Here is a 27,736-nt window from a genome sequence, read left to right on the forward strand (position 1 = left end):
CGCTGGATAAGGTGGCGGTTTAGCCGTTTTAAATCTAATATGGCTCTCCATCCTCCAGAATGCTTGGGCACCACAAAGAGGTGGGAATAGAATCCCCGTCCCCTCTGGGCCAGTGGAACGGGTTGAATGGCCTGAATGTCAAGTAGGTGTTGGATGGCTGCATCCATTAGTGCACGTTTGGCGGGATCCCTTGAGGTGGGGGATGTCATGAAGGAATCAGAGGGGGCGGACCGGAACTCAAGGGCGAGACCAAACCTGACGGTGTCCCTAACCCATGCATCGGATGTGGATTTGTCCCATTGGGCGGCAAAGTGTCTGAGGCGGCCGCCGATGGGGAGGGAGGAAGAAGTTCTATCTGGGTCGGCGGTAGGGCCTCCCCCCCGATCCCCTAAAGGGCCTCTTATAGTTGCCGCCCCGTCTGCTTCTGTCGCCTGAGTCCAAGCGATCCTGGGACCGGAAGGAAGGGGGTCTCGGGTATCTGGGCAGGAAGGGGGGTTGGTAGAAGGGGCGGGGGAAGCCCCTTCGAAAGGGCTGAGGGCCTCTTGTCTCTGACCTCCGAAAAAGGGAGGGCAGATACTTCCTCTTGCTGCAGCCCTTGACCAGCAGGGGTTCCAAGGCCGGACCGAACAGTTTGTCTCCCTTGATGGGAGCAGTGGCCAGCTTGACCTTGTTTTTAACATCCGCCTGCCAGTGCTTGAGCCACAGCAGGCGGCGAGCTTTGACATGTGACGTTATGGCTCTGGAAGAGAACTTGACCGATTGGTAGGTGGCGTCAGCTGAGAACTCGGCTGCGGCCACCAGTTCGCATATGTCTTGGTGCGCTCTCACATTGGACGCGGGACGTGCTCTCTCAGCTGCCGGAGCCAGCGGATAGAGGAGCTTGTGAAAAATGAAGCGGCCGTAGCCGATCTAATAGCCCAAGCGTCGGATAGATGGGCCCGGCGCAACGCCAGTTCCGTCCGCTTGTCCTCAGGTTTCAAGGCCTCTAAGGCCTCACTGGGGGTAGAGGAGGAAGCAAGGCCCACAATGGGATCGTCAACCTCCGGGATGTCTAGAAGACTAGACATTGCCAAATCGAGATTAAAGAATCTCTTGTCTTGGCTAGAGGGTGTAGGGGGGGCCCCCGTGGAAGCAAGTTGTTTAGCCACTAGGTCTACGAAGATGGGTGGGGTCGGGATGACCTCAGCCTCCACTACTGGTTGTGTGAAAATGGAGTCCTCTGGTCCCTCTGAGGCAGGGGGGAGGGCAGAGGGAGACTGGGGAAGAAGACCAGAGACGTTCTTGGCTTTAAAGAGGAGGGATTTAAACATGTGTGGCTTGAACAGCCCCCCGAATACGGGTTGGTCGGGGGAAGCCCCCTCGTCCTCCGACATCTCCCTCTCCATGAGGTCCGCCTCTAAGAGGGGCTCACTATAACGGGAGGATCCCATCCGGGAATCCTCTTCCTCTTCCCTGAAGTCACCAAAGTCCCCTTCCTCCTCCTCCTGGGCCCCTACCGGAGGAGGGCTGTCCCTCTGAGAGAGTACCTGACCAACCGGGGGGTCCGGCTGTGGAAGGGAACTGATGGATAAAGAGTCGTGCTCGGGAGCCCGTGGAGAGAAGCCTGATCTGGCCATGTGCTGCAGGCCCTCCACAATGCCCTGGCGGATAGCGATTCCATCCAAGCCTTGATGTGGGCTGGAACCTCGGATGTAGAGGGTTCTTCCTGGCGCAGACCAGCGGCCATAGGTGTAAAGGTGGCTTCAGGGGTCCATCTGGTCGGTGGTCCAGGGGTCAAGTGACCCTGAAGTGGACTGCGCCTAGATAGGGAAGACGGGTCTGGAGGGGGAAGAGGTTGAGTAGAGGTGGGGGGAGTGGGAGGAGGAAGGGCTGGAGGCCCTGAGCGGGACTCCCTTGATCGCCTATCAAACTTCTTTTCCAACGCCTTATGGCGCCTTAAGGCGTCTTGTTGGGAGGCCTTGGAAGGTTCCTTGTCCTGCCTGCGCAAGTAGTGGGACTTTGCCTTAGCCTTCAAGGAAGGTCGTTTAGAGAGATTGTCGTCTGCCATTTTGATAATGGTAATAATAGTAATAATAGTAATAATAGTAATAATAGTAATAATAGTAATAATAGTAATAATAGCAAAGGGAATTGCTACTCACCTGGAATTGGCCTGTGACTAGGGCCGGGTGAGGTTTGAGCTGCCCGCTCCCCCTTTTGGAATTTAATATGTACAGTGATAACAAGTAGTAAGGTGTGTGTGTGTGTGTGTGTGTGTGTGTGTGTGTGTGTGTATATATATATATATATATATATATATATATATATATATATATATATATATATATATATATATATATATATATATATATATATATATTTGTTTTCTGAGGTTCTCATGGTATTTGTATGTGGATCTTTGGTTATTCGGTTTTCTCCGCGTAAGATTCAAAGTATCTAGGCAGCGTTTCGGCGAGGTCCCACTCGCCATCTTCAGGCTGGTGCTTTAGAAGCCAGTGCCAGTGCAAGCAGTGTGTGACCGGAGCTGCCATCTCTCTATATACAAGTGGTGGGGGTGGTGTGCTGGGCTGGTTGGCTGTGCTGCAGCCTCTTGATTGGTTGATGGAGTTGATGTTGGTATAATGGGCTGTGTAATGGCCTTTTGTTGTAGAGATATCCTGGATCTTGTGCTGTCATCTCCTGGGTCGTTAGCCTCTTGTGTTTTAACGGCTTGGGTAATGGGTTGTGTGATGGGCTTGTGAGTTCTTTTGTTGTAGTATCCTGGGTCTTGCGTTGTAATCTCCTGGGTCGTTTGTGTTTTGATCTCTTTTCGATTAGCCTCCTGTGTAGTAACAAATCAAAAAAGAAGAACCAACCTCTTCCCTGGTCCAACACCTCAAAGCCACAGGACATGAGATTGACTTTAAAAATACCAGAACTATCGCCAAAACTGAACACCACAGCAGCAGAATAATCAGAGAAGCCATAGAGATAGAAAAACGCCCACACAGCATGAATAAAGAGATGACACCTCCCGCTTACCAGCCATTTGGAAACCCGCCCTCATGAACAGACGAGTACCCAACATGATAAATGACACCAGACCCACACCCATGAGGGCCACACAAGATGCCACCACCACACTTCCACGTAAAAATCAGACTCACACCCACACAGAAGATGAGACACGACCACAGACCAGAAGCCGCACTGCAGCTGCATCACTACCCACTTCAAACTCCTCTGAACCATACATGAAGCGAACTGACCCCCACCATGAAGATGTGGCACGACCACGAACTCGAAGCCAAAGCGAACACAGACCCAGACCCCAAACTCAAAGCCATATTAAAAACCCAAAATGCTACATCACAGCCACCCGCTCAGGACATCACATCAGAAAACTCAAGAAATTACACCTCAAGAACTCAAGAAGTCACAACACAGCAAATGACCCAGGATATCACAGCACAAGACCAAGGATACCACAGCAATAAATCTCACAAGGTCATCACACAACCCATTACCCAAGCTGTTACTACACAGGAGGCTAATGGAAAAGAGATCAAAACACAAACGACCCAGGAGATTACAACGCAAGACCCAGGATACCACAACAAAAGAACTCACAAGCCCATCACACAACCCATTACCCAAGCCGTTAAAACACAAGAGGCTAACGACCCAGGAGATGACAGCACAAGATCCAGGATATCTCTACAACAAAAGGCCATTACACAGCCCATTATACCAACATCAACTCCATCAACCAATCAAGAGGCTGCAGCACAGCCAACCAGCCCAGCACACCACCCCCACCACTTGTATATATAGAGAGATGGCAGCTCCGGTCACACACTGCTTGCACTGGCACTAAGCCGAAAGCACCAGCCTGAAGATGGCGAGTGGGACCTCGCCGAAACGTTGCCTAGATACTTTGAATCTTACGCGGAGAAAACCGAATAACCAAAGATCCATATATATATATATATATATATATATATATATATATATATATATATATATATATATATATATATATATATATATATATATATATATATATATATAATATGTACAGATATATAATCTTTTGGTGTTTTTTTTTAATGCTATCTGTATATAAAGGTTATCTATGTATATATGTATAAATGCATATAATTTTGTATATAAATTTTTCTCTTTTTTTTTTTTTGGATTTTTTTTTTTATATATAAACAATAACAGGAAAGGAACTAGAAAGATATCACAGTACAGGCCCGATTTACCAAATAAACGCCTGAGGCCTAGAGAGAGAGGCCTCTGGCAGCAGGCCTCCAGACAACAACAAACCGGAGGGGGGGGCTGCAATTTCGCCCGATGAAGGCTGCGGGAGGCCAACAGAATAATGAAAGCGAGCCAGGAAGATCGCTAAAAACAACTAAACACTTGACCCAAGGGGTCTGGGACGTTTGCATCCACTGCAGCAGCAAGAATCAGAAATAAAAATGGCGCCCAACCACGATGCGGTGCCAAGATGGCGGCCGCGAGCTGAGCTATGTCGGGCGCCTTCGGGACGGCAAGGAGGGCTTGTCCGGTTAGCTCAGCGCGCCTGGTGCTCTTAAGGGCGACAAGCCCTTCCCGGTCGGCGTTTTGGGGGGGAGTCCAGCAAAATGCGCGCCGCGAGGCAGCGCGGAGGCAGCGCCGCGATCTAATAATGGGGGGTGTCGCGCAAGCACTGCGAACCCGCCCGCTTGGCCCCTAGGGGCGAGGGAGACTTCCCTGAGCCCCAACCTTTTGTGCAGGAGGAGGAAAGGAAATTTCAAACCTGAGAGATGAAGAAAATAGCCAGAATAAAGTACGTGATTTGAATCAGCCAAGGAGCTCTTTTCAACAGCAGCCTGACTCTTCGAGGCTGAGCAAAAGACTGGGGGGACGCTGCGTGGAGTCACGTGAGGGGGCGGAGCGTTTCCTCAGCTAAAGCTCAGCCTGCAAGAAGGACTCAGAAGCACATCCCACTCTCTGGATGCTCCGAGCGGCTTGAGGGAGAATAGCGTGACTCCCTCTTCTTTGGGGCAGCCCCTGAGATATTGGAAGACTGCTATCATGTTCCCCCAGTCTTTCTTTTCACTAGACTAGACATGCCCAATTCCTGGAATTGTTCTTCATATGTCTTCGCCTCCAGCCCTCTCAATTGTCTTTGTTGCTCTTTTCTGCAGTTTTTCCCGAATCTCAACAATGTTTTTTACACCAAGGTGACCAAAACTGGATGCGGTTTTATCCAAAACTGGATACAAGTAGTCCTCAACTTATGACAGTTCATTTAGTGGCCATTCAGAGTTAATGGCAGTTAAAGGTTCATTCAGTGACCATTCAAAATTAATGGCAAAATGTGACTTATGACCATTTTTCACACTTAATGACCCTTGCGGCATCCTCATGGTCCTGCGTTCAAAATTCAGACACTTGACTGATATTTATGACGTTATTGCAGTGTCCCGGGTCGCACAATTCCCATTTGCAACCCTCTGACAAAGTCAGTGGGGGGAAGCCAGATTCACTTAACGGCCGTGTGACTAACTTAACAACTGTAGTGCTTCACTTAAGAAAAGCGAGGCATCGTAAAACAGGGCAAAACTCACTTAACAGATCCTTTCGTGGTGTGGAGACAATAACTTGGTCCTCAACACCAATAAGACCAAGGAGCTTATAGTGGACTATAGAAGGAACAGATCAGACATCCAGCCCTTGCTTATCAGTGGAGACCGAGTGGAGCAAGTGGCCAGTTTTAAGTTTCTGGGTGTTACCCTAAAAGAGATCCTGACCTGGGGTGCTCACATTGCAGCCCTGGTCAAAAGAGCCCAGCAGAGATTATACTACCTGAGACTTCTCAGAAAACAACAACTGAATGAGAAACTGCTGGTGACCTTCTACCGCTGCACCATAGAGAGCATTTTAACATACTGCACCTCTGTATGGTCTGCCAATTGCACAGTGGCAGATAGGAAAGCACTCCAGAGGGTTAACGTCATTGCCCAGAAGATCATTGGTTGCCCTCTCCCCTCTTTGGAAGAGCTGTATAGCTCCTGCTGCCTTAAGAAAGCTCAAAACATCCTCAAAGATTCATCTCATCCTGGGCACCCTTTTTTTAAACTTATTACCATCTGGCAGATGGTACAGGATAATAAAAACAAGGACAAATAGGCTGAAAAACAGCTTCTATCCCAGGACAGTAGCTCTTTTGAATTCTGCTGTATAGTGCAGTGTTGGTGAGGTGTCGGGGGTTTTCGGTTCAATGTGTTGAGGGTGAAGGATGTGTGTTTGTGTTTATTTTCATGGTCATGATATGTACTGAAGATGGTGTTTGATTTTGTTGTACAAGGTGCAATGACAATGAAGTAAACTAAATCTCCCTTAGCAGCAGAAATATTGGGCCCAAATGTGGTCATAAGTCAAGGATGACCCATACTCTTTTACCTTGGTATTGCAATAGAATCGACAAAGTAGCACAAGAGCTATATATTTTTTCCATATTCATCATTAGACATTAATTATGTTGGGGACAGTTTCCAGAGGGGTGACTATAACTGCCTGTTGCAAAAATACAACAAAGAGACTTCTGGCTGTTTAAAAAGCCAGCATGCTGATGGTGGCATGTGCTTTCATTGTTACATCCTGGGAAAACAGAGTCCCTCTTCTAAGCTTAGTATTGTAAAAATCAACAGCTAATTGAAATTCCCAGGGGATCATTGCAGTTCGCATATGCCAGAAAGTAGGGGTTGATTTTGACTAAAACTGGTCTACAAATTAAGGATTTTTCTTCCTGGGGGAGGTATTGGGAGAGTTGATCCAAAATTACACAAGCTCAGCACCAAGGATACCCACTTGTATACAGTAGTTAAACCAATTAAGCCGGTATGCAGACATAATCTTACAGACAAACAGTCTTCAAAGAGCTAAGAGTTTTTTTTTCTATTGAAATTTCATATCCCGGTGCACCCCACGGGCCCAGAGCAACTGACGGCAGTTTTCTAAATATTGACAGGTGGTCCTTTGGAGGCTTGCAGTAGCCAAATAAAATAGTCCAAGAGCATAAAAGAGCGCAATGCTAAACCTGTAAAATGTAGAATCTGTTAAAAAATTGTAGTTTTAAAAACTTGAAGTTATTATTCTGCTATCAGCTCCTAAAACTTATAAAGGTGCATTTTCAAAAGGCAACTGGACTTTCTTTGTTTGTCCTTGAAGACGTTTTGCTTCTCATCCAAGAAGCTTCTTCAGTTCCAAAGAAAAAGCTTCTTGGATGAGAAGCGAAACGTCTTCAAAGAAAAACGAAGTCCAGTTCCATTTTTGGGGACAACCATGACCTGAATGATTGACAATCTCCATAAAAATAAAGACAGTGCTATTTGTCGAACCACTCTAGTTTGAGCTGATCCTGGCTGGTTTAAGCAAAGCTAAGTAGGGTCAGATCTGGCTGGTACTTCAATGGGAGACTAGGAAATTCCAGAATTAGAGGCTTAAATGGATGGTTGAAGAAAAACTTTCTGGAAGGAGGCTATATCCACTCCTATCTGAATGATTACTAAGAAAAACCAAACACCCATGTCCAGGTAGCCTTCAGAGACAGGGAAAATCTTTTGTTAGTGAAATATGCTTTTCTTTTAAAAATGTTAAAGAATTGAGTGAGGATTACAGCTCAGTTCCAAATAACAATCGCATTTAGACTTATATACCGCTTTACAGCCCTCTCTAAGCGGTTTACAGATTCAGTATATTGACCGCAACAATTTCATTTTACCCACCTGGGAAGGATGGAAGGCTGAGTCAACCTTGAGTCAATCAGGATCGAACTCCTGACAGTGGTCAGAGATAGCCTGCAATATGACTTTCTAACCACTGTGTTACCAGGAAGGAGAATGAGAAAGGGAATAAGAGAGGGAGGGAAGAAGGAAGGAAGGAATAGCTATAGCACGTATATACAGCTTCATAGTGTTTTACAGCCCTCTCTAAGCAGTTTTACAGAGTCAGCTTCTGGCCCCCAATCTGGGTCCTCATTTTACCCACCTTGGAAGGACGGAAGGCTGAGTCAACCTTGAGTCCTTCGGGATCAAACTCCAGACTGCTCAGAGTTAGCCTCGCAACACTGCATTCTTATCACTGAATCACATGGCAGATGCGCTAATGATGATTTGTTTAGCTGAAACCACAGACTCCCATTGGGATAGAGTGTAGAGCACAGTTCCACTTTCTAGTTAAATCCCAATGTGCTTGCGCTTAGATCAGCTACTGTTTTTTTTTCAGCCTCACTTCTCACATGTGAAATGGGGATGCTCATTACAGGATGGTAGGAGAAGGAAATAATGGTTTGAGAGTCACTTCGCCAGTGGAGACGGCTGGAGACGGTGTTGGAAGATTTGCAAAAACGCTGCTACCCGTAAGCAGAATAATGAGTCGGGCAGCTGCAGTTCAGAATGTGCAAGAATATTGCCCAAGGGTGAGTGGGAGGTCACAGTCCCCTGCATTGAAATTATTTCCTTTAACATCTAGAGAGATTACCGTCTAGAGATCTGCCACTGAGGTGGTTTTTTTTTCTTTGCTCATCAAAGGACCACATTCTTAATAAAGGAACCCCAACTTTTCAGGACAAGGCCTTCCAAACCTTGTTATGGGAATTTATCAGGGAGACTTATATGTCTGCTTAATTGAAGGTGATTATAGCTTTTTGTACACAGGGGTCTTCAAACTTGACAAGTTTAAGACTTGTGGACTTCAACTCCCAGAATTCCTCCTCCAGTCATGTTAGCTCAGGGATTCTGGGAATTGAAGTCCACAAGCCTTAAACTTGCCAAGTTTGAAGACCCTTGTTTTACGGCTTTCCTCCCCAAACCTTATCACAGCATGCAATAAAAAAGTTTCATAAACAGCAGGCAGTAAGAAATAAAACAGAGCTGGACTCCACCATTCCTTCAGAAACATCCTGTTCGGTAGCCTTAAAGCATTTTCTGCTCGAAGTCCGTGATGGCTTTGACCTTCCAAAGCTGAGAGTAACATATCGAGGTTCTGTCTATTTAAGAATTTCAAACCTGCTTTTAAAGCATCCAGTGTGAGCAGCCCCCCCCTTTTTTTCTTACAACGTGTGGATGGAAAAAGGTGGCGGGTGTGCAGTTTCGTTTGCTTCTCCTATTGGCAGGCCTTGCTTATCTTGTTTTTCCAGAATTTTTGCATGTTTAGAAATGCAGAAGCAAACGTCTCTTTGGCAGGTGCCTTGCAAAACGTAGGAGTGGATTCTTCCTCCATTCCCTTTGGCTTCCTTAAGCCAGTTTTGGGCCGTTTGTTTTTTTTGTTTGTTTGTTTGTTTGTGCTCAGCGTTTGAAATCTTGAACTTTGTGTACAGATCAAAGCGCAGGAATTCTTGGAGTTGCTAGGAGAATGACCGGGCCCCTTGAAGAGTGGCTGTGCTTTGCCAAAACAAATGCACAGGCTATATTAAGCATTCCTTTGCTAGAACAAGGTGATGTCTAGATGGCTTTAAATAGTGAGAACTGAGCTACAGGAAGGGCACAGTAGCCTAGCGGTTAAGATGCTGGGCTTGTCCACTGTAAGGTGTGTGGTTCGAGACCCAAGCACCATGTGATGGAGTGAGCTCCCATTCTTGCCTCAGCTCCTGCCCACCTAGTAGGTTGAAAACATGCAAATGTAAGTAGATAATTAGGTACCACTTTGGTGGGAAGACAACAGTGTTCTGTGTTCCTTGGCATATGGTCATGCTTGCCACATGACCACAGAAAGGATCTTTGGACAATGCTGGCTACTTCAGCTAAGAAACTGAGATAAGCATCACCTTATAGTGTTGGACACAACTGGACAAGGGAAACGTTTACCTTTTTGAACTAAACTATATACTGGAGGATGATCCTTTAAAAATCAAGCAATGGTCTTTTAGTTGGCTTGAAGAAGTTCTCTGATTTAGTTCAAGCAGAAAGACTCCTTGGTCTGGGTGTCATCTAGTCCTTCATTGTCACCACCCATGATGACAAGTCCTCTTCTGCTACACTGCAACAGAAAAATAGAATGAATGAGCTGGAAGGGACCTTGGAGGTCTTCTAGTCCAGCCCCCTGCTCAAGCAGGAGAACCTATATAAATGACTGTTCAATCTCTTATTTAAAACCTCCAGTGATGGAGGCCCACAATTTCTGGAGGCAAACTATTTCACTGATTAATTGTCCTCACTGTTAGGAAATTTCTCCTTAATTCCAGGTTGCTTCTTTCTTTGATTAGTTTCCAACCATTGTTTCTCGTCCTGCCCTTTGGTGCATTGGAGAATAATTTGACCCCCTCTTCTTTTGTGGCAGCCCTTCCAATACTGGAATACTGCTATCCTGTCACCCCTAATTCTTCTTTTCTTTAGAGGTATCCTATTTCTGAATTGAGAGTGTCCATGGAACTATTGCTCTACCGTTCATGCATTTCCCTAATTCTCATCTTGGATTTTATGTGACTTGATGACCAACAGTATATCTTGTAGTAGATGAATGTTGGGCGTTCATTATGAGAACAAGGCAAGGTGTGTTTGTGAACAGCCAGTATAGAGACCTATAAGGAGGTAACAGGAAATAAACAGTCTCTTAAAATTGTACTGATGGTAGCTGGTAAAAAACCAGGGAATCCTGCCTCAAGCTGCACTCATCGTGAGCCAATGAGTCATTGGGAAAGATCTGATTTCTTCTATCCTGCGGTGGCATAAAGGATCTCTGCCAACTGATTCCATCTTAAATTCAGAAAGTTAATCTTCCCTTGGAGATCAAAGTCTTCAGATGGCCTGGTTTAAGGCTGTTGTCCCCCCCCCCCCCATATTGGTATTCCTATGGCTGCATAAACTGGTCCTTTGGCATTGGTGTGTCAAATAGTCTGGCCTTGATTTGGAAAGAATAACATGAGCGAAAGGTGGGTTCTACTCTACATAGCGTCAGGCCAGTCTAAAACTGGTGTCTTTGATCTTCAATATCGCAAGATCTAATCTTACAGCATATGGGCTGATTTTCCTGGGCTGAGCTATTCTAGGCTGCAGATAGATAGAAGGTATGAGTCTCTGCTCTTTCAATAATATTTTCCCAGGGATGATCAGCCACCTGAATGAGGATTATTTGGTTATGAATCATCCTGCATAAATAGAAAGCTATAAACGAGTCCAGCAAAAGTGTTTAGCATGATGAATGTGGATAAACTGTTATTTCTCTTTTCCTCCCTCCCTCCCTCTCTCTCCCTTTCCATCTCTCTCTCCCCCCGTTTCTTTCTCTCTCCCTGTCTCTCTCTTTTTCCATCTCTCTCTTTCTCTCTCCCTGTCTCTCTTTCCATCTCTTTTTCTCTCTGCCTCTCTCTTTCCATCTCTCTCTCTTTCTCTTCCCGTCTCTTCCCATCTCTCTTTCTCTTCCCATGTCTCTCTCTCTTTCCATCTTTCTCCCTCCCTCTCTACCTCCCTCCCCCCTCCCCCTATCTATCTCTCCCTCCCTAGAAGCTTGTAACAAACCAGAAAAGAGAAGCGCTGAAGCAGGATAAAAATATTTGCTTTAGTGTTTAGCGAAGAGTGGTTTTATCTTCATTGCAATTCTCAAGCCCCAGGTTCCAGGTATGACAATTATTAGAACAGCACAGAATAACAGAGTTGGAAGGGACCTTGGAGGTCTTCTAGTCCAACCCGTACTCAAGCAGGAAACTCCATACCATGACAGACAGATGGTTGTCCAAACTGTCAGTGTTCCAAGTAATGCACCCATAGAAAGCAGAACTCCGAGGCAGGTAGATTCCTCAAAGAACAATTTATTTGGATACATCATTCAGGGTTCAAGGTTGACACACTGTTCTTGAAAACCTCCAGTGTTGGAGCACTTCTGGAGGCAAGTCGTCCCACTGATTAATTATTCTCACTGCCAGGAAATTCCTCCTGAGTTCTGGATTGCATCTCTCCTTGATTAGTTTCCATCCATTGCTTCTTGTCCTGCCTTTTAGTGTGGTAGAGGAGGAATTTGCACACAAAAGATAGCTTTAACAAGAAAAGTTGCAGTCGGTTCTACACAAAAGCATTCTTTTTTCTCAAAAGATAGTCAAGGGTGGCCTTTTGAAATGCTACGGGCATGGTAAGCTACCACATTGAAGGCTTAGTGATTCTGAAAATAGACACAAAAAAACCTACTCGGATATTATGCAATGTAACCTCTGTCTGGACGCATGGCTAGGCAGGGCAAGTTTGTTCTCTAACTTTTAACAATTTGAAGCATTCAGATCAACACTGGCAAGCTCTCCATTAAAATTCAAGGATTCTGATCTGATTTAGCTAAAGGACAGGTGTTTTTTTAATAATAGGGCTAAAAATGAAAGGTTTATGGGAAAGTCCATTCATTCCAGCTTAATTTTCTAAATTAAGTAGATTCCTATTTCAGGATTTTGACTTGGGGGTAAATAAAAAGTTGCTCATATAATTAGAGGCAGTTCCTGAATTTAAAGAATATCCATCAAAAATCACATTTTGAATGGTAAATTTAAAATGTCACTCTCTTTCTGGCTTGGAATGATGTTTTTCAGGTTTGTTTTAGCTGCTTAAGGAGCAGAAAAAGAAAGAAAAAAACAATTGCTGAATTTTTCTTTTGTGGTCATTGTTTTTTTTTTTTTTAACTATGTGATGTGATTAACAAACATTAGATATCTGTCTGCATTAACCTAAATCCAAGATGCATAGGGGGAAATATAATTACTACAAAAAAAATCACTAAACAATTAATAAAGAGACAACTACTGTACATATTTTTATCACGGATGTAAAATATTGTTATTGAGGTAAATCATAAAATCCATCCATATTTGATATAATTGTGCTTCGCCTTTTATGTCTCATTATTTAATGTTTTTCCCCTTAATGTGGCAATTGAAGAGGTAGTAACATTGTTCAGTGACCAAAGTTTCTTTTTTCAGTAAAAACATAGATGGAAACAATCTTTACAATATATAAGGAGATGAAATAAATCCCTAAAGTTTGTTCCAGGTTTGTTTTTTTTTTTTTTTGGTCTGAGGGTTGTAAAGCTTCCAAGATAGCTTTCTGTATTGCAAGTTCACGTAACACTACTCTCTTTTTGGCGAGTAGCCATTTTAATTTGTTACACTTTACAAATATGTTCCATGTAACTACAAATGTATGCATGGTTGCTTTGTTGGCTGCCCAATTGCCAAGGCAGCTTACAGAAATGGTGCAACCCATATTGTGAGAATGAGCTACATAAATAAAATAACGAAGCAACCATGCTGAGGAGGACAGAATTCAAAACACACAATGCTATGATGGGTTCATAAATACTCCTAACCCAGTATCTTTTCCCAAAAAACAGGTTCCTAAAGCACTATCTGTGTCTCTGTATCTATCTACCATTATCTATTTATCATTATCTATCTATCTATCTATCTATCTATCTATCTATCTATCTATCTATCTATCTATCCTCTGTCCCTAATTTATATCCTCTAGAACTCTGTCTATCTATCATATCTGTCTATCATCTATCAATCATCTATCCTATCTATCTATCTATCACCTCTCTAATCAATATCTATAGCTATCTGTTAATCATCTATATATAATCTGTCTCTAATCTATATCATCTATAGCAGTCTGTCTTATCTTTCTATGTTATATATCATCTATCAATCATCTCTCTACTGTATATCTATATATCTATCTATATATCTATCATTATAATCTCTCTCTATTCAATAGCTGTCTGTCTGTCTACTTACCTATCTATCTACCTAGTCGGGATGATAGACAGCCAGCCATAGATTCATAGACATATATGGGGGCGGGATATGCATGCTATTCCAAAGATTAGTTGTGCAAAGATTTCCTGTGATGCCTCTTTTGAGGTAGCCTCTTAAAGCTTTATTAAAACTTTAGCTTAGGGACAAACCACGCATTATGGTAACTATGGTGAGGACTCTTGATTAGGCTGAGTTTTTCTTTGCAAGGTGCAGCTTGCTCAAAGTTTCTCCTTCTGTGCTATAGGCTGCGTGAAGTTAGGTTTCTAGAATGGGTTCTAGCATGGGTTTGTTCCACATATTTATCTGGTCTCCACAACACACCATGGTTAATTTTAATCATCTTTTTTTCCCTTTCCCTTTTGTGTGTGTGTGGTTTGCCACGTTGGACAAGCCCACTGAGTTGGGTGAGTTTATAATTCTGTATTTTGGCTGAGCCTAATTTCCACAATTGTTCAGTGCACAGCGCAAATGCAGCTATAACATTGGATCATAGAGGAGTGAATGATGTTTTAGAGAAAATCATTTGAGGGGTATTTGGGTTAAATTTTGGTCTGAAGCCTGTTTTGCTGCAACTTTAGTTAAGAAGCTGTGCAAAACTTCAGTGTGTGACAGAAATCTCACTGGGTTTTTAAGATACCATTTGGGGTAGTGGTTAAGGTGCTGGCCTAGAAATCAGGAGCCTGAATTCTAGTCCTGCCTTTGCATGAATGATGGTTAGATGACTTTGAGCCATTCGTTCTCTTTCAGCCCAACTCACTTTGCAGGGTTATTGTTGTGGGGAAAATAGGAGGATATATGTTCATTGCCTTGAGTTACCTATAAAGTAATAAAGGTGGGATTAAAAATATCCAGTGAATCAAATAAATAAGAGAGCTGAACAGAAATGTTTAGATATGTCTTCTGGAGAGTACTGAAAAAGTACTGGATTCAACAGGATTTTTTTGTATGTGTGTGTGTCTTAGACTTCTCCAACCTTGGCAAGTATTGTTGTGATTGCACCTCTCAGCATGAAACCCAGATGTTTCTGGAAAACCTCATTTTCAAAGCATAAAATTGCACTGAATTGCATTCCCTGTGCTCTCAGATTCTTATGCAAATAGTTATTTGATCCTGGATGAATCCAAAACGAAGAACATTTGAGCAGAAACTGAGGTTACAAAACTAGTTTGCCCCTAAAAGGTTGAATTAAATTACTCCTTAACCACAGGGTAGCAAGCAAAATTTACATTTTTCCAGTATTACCGTATCAGGAATTTTTTCCCCTCTGTTCCTAACTGACCCTTTTACTATAGTAGTAACTTCTCTGCTTCCTTTTAGTCTGACGTGGCATCTTGCCGGGTATTTTTTCTTTCTGCCGATGACTAATTTGACGTTCTGCCGACTCATGTGAAACCTTTGACCTAGTTGGACTGTGTCTTAGTTGGTGTCACCAAGTTATTGTAGAACTTCCTCTTCCCTGCTTATCTTGTTTTTGTTTTTAGAGGTGCTATCTTTCTTCATCATTAAGTAGTCTATGTGTCGGTCCAAGTCTTGTCAATATCTATAATTAAGTATCAGTTGGATCCTGTTTACCAGATGATTGATCTTGGAGTAAATCCATATTGCATGATTTAAATGATTGTTCACCTTTGGATTTTTATACCATGCTTTAAATGCTAATATTAAATTTACCCTTATGGAAATAAGTCTACTTATTTGGGATGATTGCTAGCACGAAGCTTGAACTTAGAATGACTTGAAACAAACTAATTTTCAATCACGATGACTAGGCGATGTTTAAAGCATCTTTTTCACTTTAGAAGAAAATTATAGATTCATTTAATCGGGGGGGAAATCACTTCTTTTTCCTTGTACTGGCTTGATCCATATTGAAACTTGGTTTTGTTTTTGTTTTAATCTTACAAGGTCAGGGAGAACGTTTTTTATTTGTTTAATGTATCTTCTTGGGTCATTTTTTTTCCTTTTTGCAAACTGTTCGTGTTTGTTTTTGTTTTATGTTAATCTTACTTTTGCTTGAAAATGTATCAATGAGAACCATCTGTTAAAAACAAATTGTGATTTATGCAGTTGACTTGGTGCAGGGTGGTTATTTGATCTTCATTTGTTTGCTTGTTTCTCCATTAATAAGCATTATTTTAACCTAGCTGTAAACTCAAATAGCTGTCAATTTTTCTCCCCAGAATGTTTCTCCACAAACACTTCCATGTCAGGAAGCCTTTTTCTCACTCTTGTTAAACGAGAATGTGAAAATCAAGAACTTCTAGCCAATTGGATGCTTCAGACCTCCATATGTTCTTGTTTTGCTCTCTAGAACAGCGGTTGCCAACTGGTGGGCCGCAAGAAAATTTTGGTGGGCCGCAGAGAAATCTCAGCCCCAGAGCACCCCTACAATGCAATTAATCCAGGCTGCGCAGAAACATAAGGCTGCACCACCCACATGGCCCGCGGGAACCCTCCTGCCCATTCACTCCTTACCCGGTAAACCTGCCTGCTAAATTGCCATTTTTCCTTTTTCCGACCATCAGCTGTTCTGCTGTGCCGGGAGATTTAGATTAGCTAGGAAGCAGGAAATGGTTGGATTTCTTGCTTTCTAGCTAGTCTTTAGATCTTCGGCTCAGCACAGCCGAACCTCCCTTAGGACTGAAGGTTTGCTTGCAAGCAAATTCAGTGCAGACTCACGGCAAGCAAATTTGAGAGACTGAGATAGCCGATGGCAGATAGATAGATCTCTGAATGAATCTGTGATTCTGTGAGCAACTCAATCTGCCTGCCTGGTTTGCCTGATTTTGGATAAAAGTTGCTCTTTTTTATAAAAAAAAAAATCAATATTTATATAAATATTTATAATATTTACATACAAGCCATGCCCAGCCAGTCACATAACCACCAAGCCACAGCAACAAATTAGGCCATGCCCACAGAACCGGTTAGTGGTCCCTGGGATCTAAAATTATGAGTTTGGTGGTCCCTGAGGTCCAAAAGGTTGACAACCCCTGCTCTAGAATATTGTAGAGGGGAGGATGCAGATCAATTGAACATTGAAACATACTGCTTTCTTAATTGGTAAAGGTTGTTTTTTTTTTACAAAGGATGTGTTGCAACTTTTGGATATTTTAGAATAATGTCACAGAGGTGATAAGGAGGCACATGCTATCCATAATTGTGAGCTGTATTATACTTCCCTTGATATTCACCAAGTTTCCTCACCCAACTGGAATTTTAAGAAGAATTTATTTTATTTCTTATCAACTCTTGCTCACTGCGTGGACATGTTCCTGCTACTGATATGGAAGTGGCTTGTTTCTTTCAGATTTTATTAACTCCCAGGCTGTCCCTAGGTCAGTGATGGTGAACCTTTTTGTTGTGGTGTGCCAAAAGCATGCACATGCCGGTACCCACAATGCAATGTGCCCCCCCCCCCCGCACATGTGTTGCAATCCCCCCTTACCTGCACTGCACAAGTGCATGCCTCCCAGCTGATTTTTGGGCCGTTTGAGGCCATTTTCACCCTCCTGGGGGCTCAAGGGAAGCCTCTGCAGCCTTTGGAGGCCGAAAAACCAGCCCGTTTCAGCATTTCTGGGAGGGCGAAAAAGGCCTCAAATGGGCCAAAAATCAACTGGGAGGTGTGCGCATGTGCAGTGCCGGTAAGTTTAGCTGGGGCTCATGTGCCCATACCAATGGCTCTGCATGCCACCTGTGGCACATGTGCCATAATTTTGCCATCCCGGCCCTAGGTTAAAAATGTGGAGATTCTCAATCATCCAGGTCATGGTGCTTTTTCAAGAGGCAACTGGACTTTGTTTTTCCTTGAAGACATTTCACTTCTCATCCAAGAAGCTTCTTCAGTTTCTGAAGAAGGATTTTTACCTCATGTTTTACCCAAGGATTAAGGGCTTGTCCAGATTAAGGACAACCTTTAGATATGGGTGGACTCCCTATTATTGAAAGTGGTGGACAGGATTGTCCTTCCTCAAGCCCATGAACTACTGAAGCTCCACAATGCCTTCAGGAACCTCAGAAGATGAGCAATTTTAATATACAGGTGCTGAACAAAGTGATTTATGACCATTTTCAGACTTACAACCATTGTAGCATCCCCATGATAATGATCAAAATTCCATCCTTTGGCAAATGACTCATAACCTTGTCCATGTCCCGGGGGTCATGTGATCCCCTTTTGCAACCTTCTGAAAAGCAAAGTCAACGAGGAAGCTAGATTCACTTAACAACTGGGTTACTAGTTTAACAAATGCAGCGATTCACTTAATGGTGGCAAGAAAGGTCATAAAATGGAGCGAAATTAACAACCGTCTCACTTAGCAACAGGAATTTTGGGCTCTGCTGTGGTCATAAGTTGAGGATTATTTGTATCTTAACATTCAAGCCTAGTTACTAGATATGTACAGTACATCCAGAATTTTCTAAGTGGTTATCTATTCTTTCTTCAGTAATGTTGTTCCAGCTTCCCAGACTTGGTTCCACACAGCTTCTCTGGAATTTTCTATTGGAGTCTCCCATCCAAGTGCTGATTAGGTCTTTTACAGATTAACAGAGTTGGAAGGAACCTTGTAGGTCATCTAGTCCAACCTCTTGCCCAAGCAGGAGACCCTACACCATTTCTGACAGATGGGAGTCCAATCTCTTCTTGAAAGTCTCAAGTGATGGTGCTCCCACAACTTCCAAGGGCAACTTCTGTTCCATTGGTGGATTGCTCTCACTGTCAGAAAATTTCTCCTTATTTAAATCTCTCCTTGTTCAGTTTCCATCCATTATTTCTTGTCGGGCCTTCAGATACTTTGGAAAATAGCTTGACCCCCTCGTCTCTGTGGCAGCCCCTCAAATATTGGAAGACTACTATCCTGTCTCCCCTGGTCCTTTTCTTCACTAGATTAGCCATACCCAGTTCCTGTAACTGTTCTTCCTAATCTAGTATATGTCCAAGTCCACACAGGTCAATTAGATAGATGAGAGGTTACTATTATAGCGATTCTGTATAATAAGTTAGGCCATAAGAACATTTAAGTCAGTATTATCACCAACGATTTGAGCAAGGATTTGACCCAGTTCTCACAGAGTCTGTGACAGGTAGACCTTGCCTCCACAACAATAGAGGCCAAGATTTCTGTGTCCAAGCAAGGTGAATTAAGTGAATTCTGCTCTATTTTACAGCCATTCTTGCCATAGTTGTGAAGCGAATCACCACACTCATTAAGTTAATAACCCACGGTTGTTAAGTGAATCTGGCTTCTCCATTGACTTTGCTTGTTAGAAGGTTGCAAAAGGGGACCAGACCAACACTGCTGGAACACTGCAACTATCATAAATATGAGCCAGTTGCAAAGTGTCTGAATTTCGATCACATGATTGTGGGGATGCTGCAATGGTCATAAGTGTGAAAAACTGTCAGAAATCACTTTTTTTTAATGCTGGGCAAAACAGCATCTGAGCAGATGAACAACCATCAGAAATTTGAAGTAACTTTTCTATCTCCATTCCACCAAAGGCTGTTTTTCCTTACAACAAGAAACAAATCCAGAATACTGTTGCTATCTATCTAACCACATCAAGTTCTTCAGTTAGTGAAGCTGTCTCTTGATTGACTTTTCATTACTGCTAAATTCAAAGAATAGAATGAAAATAATCTTTTAACACCTCAGAAAGGGCAGATTAATGTCTTTGGAGCCATTAGTCTGATTGATGAGTCTCAAGATTCATCCTCCAGCTAGGAGAAATCGAGATCCAGTTGAACCTGTACTGAATCCGGTTTTTCTTGCTTCTCGTTCTGCTCTTTCTTCCTGTTCTGGTACATTTGGTAAGATGGAAACCCGTTTCTTCTGTGGTTCTTACTGGTTTTGCACCAGTTACTCCAGTCTCAGAATGTTGATCTTCAGGGTATGCTTTTGATATGTAAGATGAGATTCAGAGGTATCCTGTTAGTCTTGCTTGCCTACCTTTAGATGAAGAGTTGGAGACAGATAACCCCTGGTTTATAAATCCATGCCAAGGCTGGTTGTATAAAATTTTTGTCAATAAGGAAGGAACATGTCATTCTAATCTCTTGGTATAAAAATATGGCCAATTTGTTGAATACGGACAGAGTTGGGCTATTTGGAGTTCTATGTAGCAGCTTGAAAAGACTGAAGTTGACCTGCGCTTGCTGAAATCATTTGTCCTATATTTCTCAGGTCACGAGAAAATATTATGGCTCAAGAAACTAACCATAGCCAAGTGCCTATGCTATGTTCTACTGGATGTGGATTTTATGGAAACCCTCGTACAAATGGCATGTGTTCAGTATGCTACAAAGAACACCTTCAACGGCAGAATGGTAGTAATGGTAGAATTAGCCCATCAGGTAAGTGTGACACAACCCACGGATCTGAATTAATGTGTCATTTCCTTCCTAGAGACAGAATCTGTGGGCAAAGTGGAATAATACAGACCAGACTAATCAACCAACGTTTGTTGGACAAAGTGAGATGGTGTCCTTAGAGGCTAGAAGGGGGACATGTTAGGGATAAAGGCTCTCCAATTTAAGCTCAGCTTTCCCTTGATGGAAAAGTTCGACCAAATTGATTAGGGGAGTAGAATAATTGGCTTATATGCCTTTTGGGTTGTCTTCAGTTTCCATGAAAACTCAGTACTGGCCATTGTGGAATTCTGGAAGTGAGGTCTTTCCATCAAGACATGGAATTCAGCTGTGGAATTCTAGAGGACATTGTCTTTGCATTGGGACATTGCTGTCTATATCAAAGGGAGGGTAAGCAATGAGACAGAATGATATCACGGACTTACTGTAGAGAAATGTATGGATGACAATGGATAAAAAATAATTAATTGTTTCCCCTTCTGTTGTGACATTAGAGCCCTATTGGAATTAAGTTTGGCGAGATTCAATTCTGTTAAAGAGATGCCATGTTTTTTTTTAAATCCTCATACATCTATGAAAACCACTGTCTTTTAGTGGTCAGTGTGTTGGCATTGGAGCAGAAGATCCAGATTCAAATCCATCCTCGGCCATGGAATATTTTGCTCGATGACCTTTTCATGGAAACTGAAGACACCCACCCTCATAGGGAGACATATAGGTGGAAACCAATGACTCTGCAGGTGTGCTGTGGGAAACGAGAGAAAGGGAAGGTTGCGTGCCACCTTGAATTCTTGAAGAACTTGTTAAATCTAATAAATGAAATCATTGATTTCTGGAACTGTTTGGATGGCCACTAGCCTGGATGGCTTTGAAAGGGAGTAGAGATATTAATGGAAGAAAGTGATATGAATGACTTCTGTTGGCCAGTGTATATCCTCCTATGGACAACATCCCTGGAAAATAGTTGCAGGGAAGCAATTTGGAGTCATCACATTCTTCTATTCTCCCCAAATACATCTGGTGGGTTGCCCTATGCTACAAAATACTAGAGCTGATGGTCTTTTGGATTGATCCACTTGACCTCTTAGGTTCTTAGATGTCTCTTCTACTAGTCTGTTGTCATTACCATGTAAGCAAGGTTGAAGCATCTGATTCAGCTGCTGGTTAGTTAGCTTCTGTAAATGAAGGGAAGGCACCATCTCACCCATCGATAGCTGTCTAATTTCTTAGAGCTAGTTGGGGTTTGCACTTCACTGTAAGTAGAAAATGGAACTGATGGGCAGCCTGCTCCCTCCTTTTATCAGAAGCCATGGAAAGGAGGAAGGAAGAGAATCTGCCACCGTGATTAATTGTGTGGTCCTCCAGGATATGATTCAGCTTTAAATGTAGCCTTCTGTAGAAATCACATTACTAGGGCCTTTTCAGTATAATTGAAGCCGGCTTTCGGTGGCTTGTTTATGTTAACCCAACTCTGATCAATGTGCCTTTGTCAGCAGAAGCTTGCACAATGTAACTGGAAAAGGGAGGCATAAATAACTTGAGGAAAGGAAAAACCGGTGATCCTCAGTTGACAGCTGCAGTGGAGTCAACACAGAATTGCAGATGTTCTCATTAGAGGGGTAGTTGACTTGCCAAGTTCTGTGTTGTTGCTTAAGTTAAACAACAGCATAGGAGTCTAGCGTGGCAGAGCAACTAATGTATTTCAGCTATTTGTTTTTCGTCAAGACAAATTGGGGGGGGGCTATGGCTGAATGACGGTGGCTCATCTTCCTATCCTAAAAGGGTGAACAACCTCCTTTCCTCCCCAAAACCAAAAAACCCAAAACAAAACCAAAATCTTGCACCTTCTAGCTACCTCTGCCTCCAGCCTAGGTTGGCCTGCTGCTAATCAGAATAGATTTGTCTTGCCAAAAATATTGGCATCTTAATTTGATTAATTCAGAATGGGTAACACTGGCCTATTTGCTACAGTTTGAAACCTTTGCAAGCCATTCCACTAACCCCAAGGAGAGAGATAACTGTTCTGACCTGGGCTTCCCAAGATCATGAAGCAGACTCCTCATCCCGATAAAACCCCTTTTATTTAGGTTAAAGTGAATTCCTCTCCAGCAAAGTCCCGGCAAACAGCCTTTCATGAGATTTCACAATTACAGACCTTCATCAGGCTTGGAGAGTTGCCAGGCCAATATCTTCCAAATGCTACGTTGTAGCAGCAATTAGTTGGCAAGAAGTCAGGAACAGATCTTCACTCTAATGAATTGAACTAATTGTCTCCTGCAAACACCACTCCCCTTTTGCTTCTCTTTATTCCCTATGGGAGGGGCCATTCACCGTCCACCTGAGCCTTTGCTCCCGAGTTGACCCTTAACTGTCCCCTTCTCCTGGCAGCTCTGTACATATGCATACTGGGAACAGGCTCCAGCTGTTCTTCTGCCCCACTGATCCCAGACTCTGAAGACAGCTGATAACTGTCAGATGGCCCTGGCCCCATCTCTGCCTCCAAAGCAGAGCCCTCGTCAGAGCCTTCCCCAGACTCCAGGACTGGCCCAGGTTCCTCCACAACCTCTTCTCTGTCCGCTGGCACGTCACAACAGTAACATTGACAGTGAGCAGAATTCTGACACAATGAAAAGCTACCGGTATTTTGACATGATTTGAAATGCAGCTTAGGTTGGCCCACTGCTAATCAGAATAGATTTGTCTTGCGAAAAATATTGGCGTCTTAATTGGATGAATTTGGAACGGGTTACATTATCCAATCCTACTACATTTTGAAACCTTTGCAAGCCACTGCACCAACCCCAAGGAGAGAGGTAAGGTTGACAGTGAGCAGAATCCTGACATAATGAAAGGCTGTTTTGACACATGTGTCTCTTCTTCTAGCAACTTCAGTTAATAGCCTAACTGAATCTTTACCAGTTCAATGCACTGACGGCAGCATTCAGGACGTTCCTTCAACTCTAGATTCTACGCCTATACCAGCTACACAGCAAAGGTAATATAACTGTGGTGCCGCTAGAAATGTGTTAAATGTTTTTTTGTTGGAGGCCTGATCTGCAAACCACATGGTCCAGGATGATCTTCTATTTATTAATTGGTCCCGATAGACTCTGGCTTCTCTATATAATTTTAGGATGTCTGCTGTCTAGAATCACGTGTTGAGATGGATGGCTATAGAAATCAGATAGCAATAGCACTTAGACTTATATACTGCTTCACAGTGCTTTACAGGCCTCTCTAAGCGGTTTACAAAGTCAGCCTCTTGCCCCCAACAATCTGGGTCCTCATTTTATCCACCTTGGAAGGATGGAAGGCTGAGTCCACCTTGAGCCTGGTGAGATTTGAACTGCCAAATTGCAGGCTGTCGGCAGGCAACAGAAGTAGCCTGCAGTACTTTTACGCTAACCACTGCACCACCGTGGCTCACCATATAAATATTATTAACATAGGAGGAGTATTAAATGAGGAGTGGGATAGTTCTTACTCTACCTGCCCATAATGTTTAATAAGGAGTAAGCAATTGGGCAGTATAATGCTTTGAACTTTAGTCGGGATGATTTGCTTTGCAAAGCCAGTTTAGGGTAGGAATTAAGATGCTGGATAGAAACTGGGAGGCCATGACTTCTAGGCCTCCCTTAGGCATGAAAGCCAGCTGGGTAACTTTAGACAAGCCAACCTAACCCAACTCACAGGGAGGTTATAGGGAAATGAAGAAGGAAGGACATGTGTTATGTACACCTCCTTGAGCGCTACGAAATAAAAGGCGGGATATAAATCTAGTGATTAAAAATAATAATATGCACAGCCTCTCTCTCCGGGGAAGCAGCCAGAACTGTTCCCTCTTTAATAAATAAATGTAGCAAATTTACAAACCATCCAACTCTCAGCAACTCTGGACATCTTCACCCAAGTATTTTGCTGATCCTGGGAAGGATCAGGTGAAGCTTTGCACCTAAAAATCTTTGTGGTTGATAACTTAGCTTTATATCCTTTTAATAAGCACTGTAGCAATAGCAATAGCACTTAGTCTTATATACCACTTCATAGTTCTTTATAGCCCTCTCTAAGCGGTATACAAAGTCAGCATATTGACCCCAACAATCTGGGTCCTCATTTTACCGACCTCAGAAGGATGGAAGGCTGACTTGAGTCAGTCTCCAGGCTGTGGGCAGAGTTTGCCTGCAATACTGCGTTCTAACCACTGCGCCAAGTGGGACACATTTAATTTGTCTTGCATCGCTTAGTGTTTATGGCGTTCTCTTCCTTCTGCCCCATTTTGATTATCCTGCCATTCTTCCATCTACCGATCCTGGCAGCAGTCCTCCTCCTGTCTTCACAATCATAACTACAGCCTTGTGTGAAGGAAGGTAGGCTAAAACACTAGCTGGCTTGGTGAACTTCATGGTTGAGGAGGGGTTTGAATTGCAATCTCTGTGATGTACAACCTCAACACCCCCTACACACACTTTTAATAAACCGTTGAAATTATAGATCTTAGTAGATTTCTCTGGGTGTTTTCCTACGAAATGGGACAACGTGCCACAGCCAACTCACTCCAGAACAATTTGCCGTGGCCAACTTGCCATGGCCAAGTCATCATGGCCAATTCGCTGCAGGACAACTCACCATGTGACAATTTAATAATTCTATTTAATTATTTAAAATAAATAAAATAATATTTTAATTGTTGCCGTTCACATTTCGTTCTCTCCTTCCTTTTGCATCCTTCCTTTAATACTGGAAACTAATCAAGGAGAGAAGCAACTTAGAATTAAGGAGAAATTTCCTGACAGTCAGAACAATTAATCAATGGAACAACTTGCGTCCAGAAGTTGTGAATTCTCCAACACTGGAAATTTTTAAGAAGAGATTGGATAACCGTTTGTCTGAAGTGGTGTAGGGTTTCCTGCCTAAGCAGGGGATTGGACTAGAAGACCTCCAAGGTCCCTTCCAACTCTTATTCTATTCTATTCTAATAATTTTATTTCACTATTTCTTTGATATTAGTGTAATTGTTGTTCCGCATCAAGTTGTCCTGAAGCAAGTTGGCCATGGTGAATTGTCACAGACCTTTTTCCTACATAGCGGAAAATGGTCTCCGTTTCTAAAGCAACCTTTTCTTCCCTCCCAGCCCCGTATCCAGTCCTTCGTCCCTTTTAGCAGAATCTGTGGCAACATGTGAAGTGGAAAGTTCAGACATCATGGATAAACCTCAAGAAGAAGACATACAAGGTTAGCACGAAGGGGGCCTTGGAATGCCTTTGCCTTCTCTCTTCATCTTTTTTTTTTTGCCTCATTTCAATCGCACACTTTGTTCAAGGAAAAGTTTGTTCACTTGGTTTATGAACTGGGGAGCGGATCATTCTGCAATGCTGCTTGGTCAAAAGCTGTGTTCTGACCCAAACCTGTGACACTGGTTATCTATGGAGGAGTTATAGAAACAAAAAGTAAATTGCAGCATCTGAACCAGTTTGGTCTAGTGATTAAGGGACCAGTCTAGAAAATGTGGAAACTGTGAGTTCTAGTGTCGCTTTAGCCATGGAAGCCAGCTGGGTTGCTTTGGGCCAGTTATTCTCTCTCAGTCCAACCAATCTCACAGAGATTGTGTTACTGTGGGGAAAATAGGAGGAGGAAGGTGTGTTGGATATTGGAGGGAGGGAGGGAGGGAGGGAGGGAGGGAGGAAGGAAGGAAGGAAGGAAGGAAGGAAGGAAGGAAGGAAGGAAGGAAGGAAGGAAGGAAGGAAGGAATTTGGATGAACAAGCAAACATATGTTTAGATTTTGCCAAAGTTAATAGTAGGACAACTACTTCTGGTCAGGGGTTGATGTCTTAGAGTTGGTAGGGCCCCAGTTTTCAGTCTTCTGATGGCTTAGAAGTATGATGACCATATATCCTTCATTGCCATATGTCCATCATTGAGGCATTTATTCCCGAAAGCTGTTCTTTAGATTTATTTACTTTTCAAAAACTCACTTTGATCCCTTATTTTCGTCCTTTATGCGCAATCTCTCTGCAGAAATTTGCTGCTTATAACTTTATAGCTTTTTTTATGCTTTTCAAATATTTTTATTGGAACGTGGGTTTCTCTAATGTTTTTTCTTGGTTTCGTTCTTGAATTTTCCTTTGTAAAAGCCAAGTTATAAATATAAACTACAGATAGATAAGGTAGGTAGGTAGGTAGGTAGGTAGATTAGATAGATAGATAGATAGATAGATAGATAGATAGATAGATAGATAGATAGATAGATAGATAGATAGATAGATAGATAGATAGATAGATAGATAGCAGGCAGGCAGGCAGGCAGGCAGGCAGGCAGGCAGGCAGGCAGGCAGGCAGGCAGGCAGGCAGGCAGGCAGGCAGGCATGATGTGACGAGATGTGAAACAGAGATGGTATAGAACAGGGGTCTTCAAACTTGACAGCTTTAAGACAAGTCTTAAACTCCCAGAATTCCTCTTCCAGTCATATTAGCTCAGGAATTCTGGGTTGAAGTCCGCAAGTCTTAAACTTGCCAAGTTTGAAGACCATTGGTATAGAATTTTGTTTTCAGTTCAGATGTTCGTAATTCATGGAAACCAATTTAGGAAAACAGGGAATGCTTGGAGCTCTCTGCCTTCCCATTGGATGCGGTATTCATGTACAGTCATGGGGGTTTGGTAATGTCAAAGGGAAATGATCACTTTCCGTCTCAAATGAATCCATGATTCTCTGTGCCAATAAGAAAAGGGGAGGATGGAAATATGCAAATTAGAGGGTTCCCAACATCTGTAGGGTACAGCTAACCAGGAATGACCTCATACATAAGACAGAGAAATCTTTGACATCTTTGACTCTTCCAAGCTTTCTTTTGGCCACCTTGGATTCTTACGAAAGGAGGTGCACATTCATTTAGGCAGCAAACAGCATATGTAAGCATCCCAATGAAGTGATGGAGAGCATGTGGAATATTTGCTACATGGAGCCCCTTTGGAAAACATATGTTAGTTTAAAACATTGATCAATAGAAAGGGTCTTCAAACTTGGCAAGTTTGTGGACTTCAGCTCCCAGAATTCCTGAGCTAACATGACTGGAGGAGGAGTTCTGGGAGTTGAAGTCCACAAGTCTTAAATCTGTGGAGTTTGAAGACCCCTGATGAACAGGATCAGATCTGAACAATTCTTGGATGGGACACAGCCATAGAAAACCTTAGGAGTGTAAGTTAGATTGGATAGTTGATAAAGATGGTAGAAGACAGATAAACATGGTAGAAGAAAACAATGCCCAACCACATGTACATGGTTATGTACTTTGGGATCAGTTGGAGCTAATAAATTCAAATAAATAATCTCTAGGAGTTGGCCTTGACTCAAAGGAATCCTTATCTTGTATATCTTGTTAGCAGTTTCAGTCTAGCTTTGATGTGCTGAGTATGCAGCTTTGTTATCTTATGCAGTTTTATCTTCCAAGAGAATTCCAGATCTTAAAAGCACCTGTCCTGTCAGTCAGAGGCATTCTGCTACAGTCCTTGATTTACAACAGTTCATTTAGTGACCATTAGATGCACTCATCAGCACTCACAAAAGTTGACTTATGACCGTGTTTTTTTTTAATACTTAACAACCAT

At 42.8% G+C, this 27,736-nt stretch overlaps 1 protein-coding gene across 8 annotated transcripts in view; it reads left to right on the forward strand.

The window, feature by feature from the left end:
- ZFAND6 (zinc finger AN1-type containing 6) overlaps positions 1–27,736 on the forward strand; it is a 64,385-nt gene that overhangs the window by 26,106 nt on the left and 10,543 nt on the right. For all 8 annotated transcript variants that reach the window (XM_026677042.2, XM_026677040.2, XM_026677044.2 and 5 more), the window contains exons 2-4: positions 19,948–20,117; positions 23,016–23,127; positions 25,264–25,364. In XM_026677042.2, coding sequence (XP_026532827.1) covers positions 19,964–20,117; positions 23,016–23,127; positions 25,264–25,364 — 367 coding nt within the window. In that variant the 5' untranslated portion in view covers positions 19,948–19,963. The remainder of the gene's footprint in view (positions 1–19,947; positions 20,118–23,015; positions 23,128–25,263; positions 25,365–27,736) is intronic.

This window comes from Notechis scutatus, chromosome 11 (genome assembly GCF_049901735.1).
Source record: "Notechis scutatus isolate UNSWTSFEM ecotype Mainland chromosome 11, rNotScu1.2, whole genome shotgun sequence".
Lineage (NCBI taxonomy): Eukaryota > Metazoa > Chordata > Lepidosauria > Squamata > Elapidae > Notechis > Notechis scutatus.